The 4,901-nt window shown below is 53.1% G+C and overlaps 1 protein-coding gene across 2 annotated transcripts in view; it reads left to right on the forward strand.

Annotated features, from left to right (window-relative positions):
• Nucleotides 1–4,257, forward strand: part of NOS1AP (nitric oxide synthase 1 adaptor protein) — a 314,198-nt gene extending 309,941 nt beyond the window's left edge. Inside the window, exons 11-12 of one of the 2 annotated variants that reach the window (XM_007458419.1) lie at nt 2,620–2,919; nt 3,737–4,235. In XM_007458419.1, coding sequence (XP_007458481.1) covers nt 2,620–2,919; nt 3,737–4,235 — 799 coding nt within the window. Of the gene's footprint in view, nt 1–2,609; nt 2,920–3,736 lie in introns of both variants that reach the window. The other variant, XM_007458423.1, reaches the window with a different exon arrangement.
• The last annotated feature ends 644 nt before the right edge of the window (nt 4,258–4,901 follow it).

The raw sequence follows: 4,901 nt of genomic DNA on the forward strand, positions 1-4,901 counted from the left end.
ACCGCTCCCGGAGGAGGGGGTTTTGAGTGTCTTTTGTAAATGGAAGAAGGCTTGGGGAACAGCTTCTCTACGATGTTAGCCCATGATGCAGTCAGTTTTAAGTATTCATGTCAAAAGTCAATGCAATCAATTTATTAAACGCCTACTGTTGTGCAAGGCCCTGTGCTGAGCATTATAGACAAAAAATGTCACTGAAGATGCTTCTTCCCATCAAGGGACTTATTTTATTATTAAAGACAAGATGTATTTACCAGAAGACTTAAGAGAATTATGAAGAGAGTATATGATGAGCTATCTTTAAATTACTTAAAAATTCAGTGTATACATCCTGAAGGGTAGAGAAACAAGACGTACAGGAGATCTAAAATGGTGCTTAACCCAAAAGTTATTTATGTTTTTTAGAATGTGTTTCTTCAATAATTATAATCGAAGGGGCTCACAATTTACAAGTCACTTTGCCAGGTGTTTTTGGTACTTACACTTTTAGAAGTGAATGTGTCTGCTCTGAAAATTCACATTAAACCAGTAAGGAAACAGCCACAGAACTATGTGACGAGCCCGCAAGTGGTGGGGATTGGCCTCCTTCCCTGGCATATATCTCTTGAACATTTGCTCTAGTTTCATGGTGGCCCCGATACTTTCTGGTTTGGGGGGAAATCATTAAATGCTTTAGTTTCCAAAGGCTTCTCTGCTAGTTTGCAGAGTTCACGATTAAAGAAAAATTAGAAGGATATGGGACATGATAGGTAAATTATGCAAAAGTGGATGACATGGCAAGATTTATACTCTCAGGAGAAGACTCAAGGGTTGATACCCCTGTTGTGGGGTGGGCCGGGATCACCTCCTAGTGTGGTGGGTCTACATCTGGAACCCAGCCAGCCTGAACCAGTCAGCTCTGTGCCCCATGTCCCAGGGATGCTCTAATCGAGTTCCCAGCATGTCCCCTGCAGTGGTGCTTTTCTTGCACGTGGGTTAGGGGCAGTTACAGAGGTGAAGACTGGGGGGTTCATCACAGGGGGAGATCTCCCCTCCTCCCACAGCTTCCTCCTGCTGCCCGAAGACCCTTAGCATATGGCTTATTGAGGTAGTTGGCTCAGAAGGGATATCTCTGCATAAAACCACAATAAAGAGAAATGCTCCCCAGTGCCCAGGACTCAGCAGTGCAGGGCAGAGAATTGCTTTATGCAGAAGTTCAACGGAAGAAAATGTATACCCTAACCTCAGTTACTCTTAGGAAGGCTCGGCAGGTATTAGCAACACCTATTAGCAGAGGTATTGACAAGGAGCAGAGCCTATGGCCAAATCGCTCTCTTCCTCTGAGACTGACAAAATATCTGGAGTAGCCGGTAAGGACAGCAACCTCAAGCCTGCTTCCAAGGCCCCAGAGTGGGTCTGGCCGCACTGAGGCCTGAGCTGGATTTCCTGGTGGGGAGAGGCTGCCTCTGTGCAAGTGTGTGGACAGTGCGGCTTAGAGCCCTGAGCTCTAGCCATTCCAACTACAGACCTCAGAGCTACTGTGGTCTCGGTCTCCACGATTCTCTATCTGCAAATGGGTTTGGCATTTCAGGATATTTATTGAGCACCTACTGTGTGCCACACCCAGGCTAGCTGTTAGAGACACAAAGATGGGTGAGACATGGCTTCTGCCCTGCGAGTGTTTACAACCCAGTGGGTCTCCTCCCAGCCCTTTGAGTTAATCTTTCCAGCCGAGCAGAGATCCCTGAGAGGCAGACTGTGCACAAGGCATATTTAGGCAGTTATTCCATGCAAAGCAGGAAAAGTAGTGGCAAGAGCCCTGAGCTTTAGGTGAGAAAACCGGGGTTCTAGTTCTCACCGTGCCAGTAATTGGGCTGTGACCTCGGGCCCAGCAGTTCATTACTCTGAGCCCCGTCTTCTTCCTCTATAAAGAGAAATCTTACCATGCCCCACCTTACTAGCTTGTGAGGATTAAGTGAGCTGGCGTTTGTCAGCTTCCTCCTGCTTCCTTGGCACCAAGTGCTTTGTCCATTTGGCGTGAACTGGTTCTGAACCACCACTTGGCATCTCTCTGCATGCAGCTGTCCCATTCTCCCAAGTTCCACCCCCAAGAGAAGTGAGCATTTTTCATGGAGAAAACGTGCTACACATGTGGCTTTTTAGCAGGGAGCTTCCAACTCCAAGCCTCACACTTGCCATCCCTCCACCAGCTTCTACCCCAGCGCCTGAGTCTGAGAGCTCCACATGTGCTCATGGCAGTGTAAAAATGTCACATCTCATTGCTTCATCCTTGTTTGTCTTTACTTCAAAGGGCCTGGTGACCCCAAGGTAAGGGGTTAAGCCATGAGTCAAGGAGGCACGTTTAAAGGGATAAGTTAGCTTTTTTGTGGCTAGAGTTCATCACTGATTAACCTGGGTGAGGCAGAACTAGAATTTCTGGTCCCACATCCCATCAGAACAACTGGATAGGAAGGTTCAAGAGTGTGTTTGCTGCCTCTCTCTTGACTATTTCCAAAGCCTCATGAAGTTACAAGTTGTGGGTGTGGTATAAGGAGAAGATCAAAAGTGATGGGGTCGAAGCCCCCCCTCCCCTCACCTCACCGGCTCTCTTGTCTTTCCCTCTTTGTTTGTAGTTGACCACAGCATGTTTGAGAACTTGAACACAGCCCTCACTCCAAAGCTCCAGTCAAGCCGCTCCTTCCCCCACGTGTCCAGGCCCGCGGCCCCCAGCTCTGCCGCCCTGGGATCTGTGGAGGCCGGAGGGCCTGGACTCTGGGTGGGCAGCAGCCAGCACCTCAAGAACCTGGGCAAAGCCATGGGGGCCAAAGTTAACGACTTCCTGCGGAGAAAAGAGCCCTCGAGCCTGGGCAGCGTGGGCACGATGGAGGTCAACAAGACTGCAGGGGCCCAGCTGGCCGGCGGGGCTGATGTGGATGACGGAAGGTGAGTGCATCTCTCCCTCCCGCCCTGACATCTTTACGGGTCTGGACCCACTGGAAGAGGCCTGCGACAAACTGTAGTGTCTAGAGGGGAGAATGGCCTTGGGGTAGGGACGGAGGTTGTCACATAACAGCTGAAGGATCGGGCCATGTTTGTGGGAGCCGGCTTCAACTCTCCCACCGTGGCTGAAGTTTACAGCGTGCCCATCATTTCCTAGCACTGTGCTATGCTTCAGCTGCATTATTTTACCTAACCCTGAAACAGCCCTCTGAGATGAATTATATTATTTCCATTTTGCAGGTAAAGCAGGTTCAGAGAGGTAACGTGAGGAGCTTAAGGTTACAAAGTTAGTAATTGGCAGAGCTGGATTCAAACCCAGGTATTGCCAGAAGCTCCCCGGGGGGATTCCGACACCCAGCCACACCTGAGAAGTGCTGCCCTGACTGTTGGTAGTGGAGAAGCCGGCGTCTGGCAGAACCCACTGGTCAGGGGAGAGGGGAGCCTGCTTTGGCAGCCCTCCCGTGTCCAACCTTGTTTTAGACACCTACACTCCCCAAGTGGTGATGCACTTTTCAGGGCTATTGTGTAGGTTCTGACGTGACGCGGTTCACCAGTGGTCGCAGTGTTAACACTTTGTGCTGTTGTGAACACCGAGTGAGGATGTGACAGGCCCAAAGCCTTTTGTGCTCAAACTGCCGAGACTCGCACGCTAAACCAAGAACGAGAGCCCAGAGTGAAAAGCACTTCCCGGGTGGGTGAGTGGAAAGTGCAGCATGGTGTCTCGCCAGCCTTATGTCAGCTCATGTCACCAACCTTATAGGTCAGCCCTGCAAGAAGCATTCCCTCGGCTGGATCCCCCGCCTCCTACCACCAGGAAGCGAACCCCTCGGGCCCTGAAGACCACCCAGGACATGCTGATTTCATCGCAGCCAGTCCTAAGCAGTCTGGAGTATGGGACAGAGCTGTCACCTGGGCAGCCCCAGGACTCCCCTCCCACTGCCCAGCCCAGCCCAGCAGATGCTTCACAGCCAGAGGCCATCATGGAAATGGCGGACAGGGGCGAGGCTCTGCCCAATGGAGAGGTTTCCCTGTCGGTACCTGACCTAATCCACAAGGACAACCAGGACGAACCGAAGCTAAAGGTGACTGAGTGCCGAAGGGCCTCCTCCCCTGGCCTCATCGAGAGAAATGGCCTCAAACTCAGCCTGAGCCCCATCAGCCTGGCTGAGCCTCTGGAGGACAGCAGCCCGCCTCCTCGGGCACGGACCTCCAGCCCTGACATGGAGGGCCCTCACCCAGACCTGCTGTCCTTTGAGTAGATCTGCTTCTGCTCCTGCTGAGAGCCCCTCCCCTCTGCTCGCTTCTCCACCGTGCACGCTGGCCCTTGCCCCAGCTCCACCCCGCTGTTTGTCCTGCTTTTGCACAAGGCTCAGCAGAGCCGACTCTTCCACACGGGCTGCTGCAGGGCCACAAGTCCATGTGTAGTCCTAGTTCAAGAGTCCGTCCGTGGAATGGCAAAAGGACTCGGGTGCCATCCCCGCTCCTTGGTGTGCTGGCTGCAGCCCTTGGATACTAGGGCGCCTCTGCTCCGAGTTGCCCTGGCTTCCCACTGACCTGCAAGGCCAGCAGCCCAGGATGAAGGGTATCCTCTCTGCCTGGCTCTTCTTCCTCCCATGCCCTCCTGGTTCCTTCCTTCTCCTCCCTGGGGGCCAGAGGCCTCCTGCCTCCGGGGGAATCAGGCTGGATGAGGGATGACGGGTTTGGCTCGATGATGGGCCCAGGCCCAGAAAGCCGCACACCCTGAGCACAGCCCAGCCACAGCTCCTCCTGGCCCCAAGACAGCACAGGCCTTGGGTTGTTACCTCGCCTCTGCCCGTGTGGATGCAAGCCGGGGGCAATGCTTACCGGACCTGAGACCCCGGGCAGCCTTGTCGACACCCCGGGTTCACAGGGTGTGGCTCATCTAGCCTGAGGCAGGGCACGGA

The sequence above is a fragment of the Lipotes vexillifer genome, unplaced genomic scaffold (assembly GCF_000442215.2).
Source record: "Lipotes vexillifer unplaced genomic scaffold, Lipotes_vexillifer_v1.1 scaffold1312, whole genome shotgun sequence".
Classification (NCBI taxonomy): domain Eukaryota; kingdom Metazoa; phylum Chordata; class Mammalia; order Artiodactyla; family Lipotidae; genus Lipotes; species Lipotes vexillifer.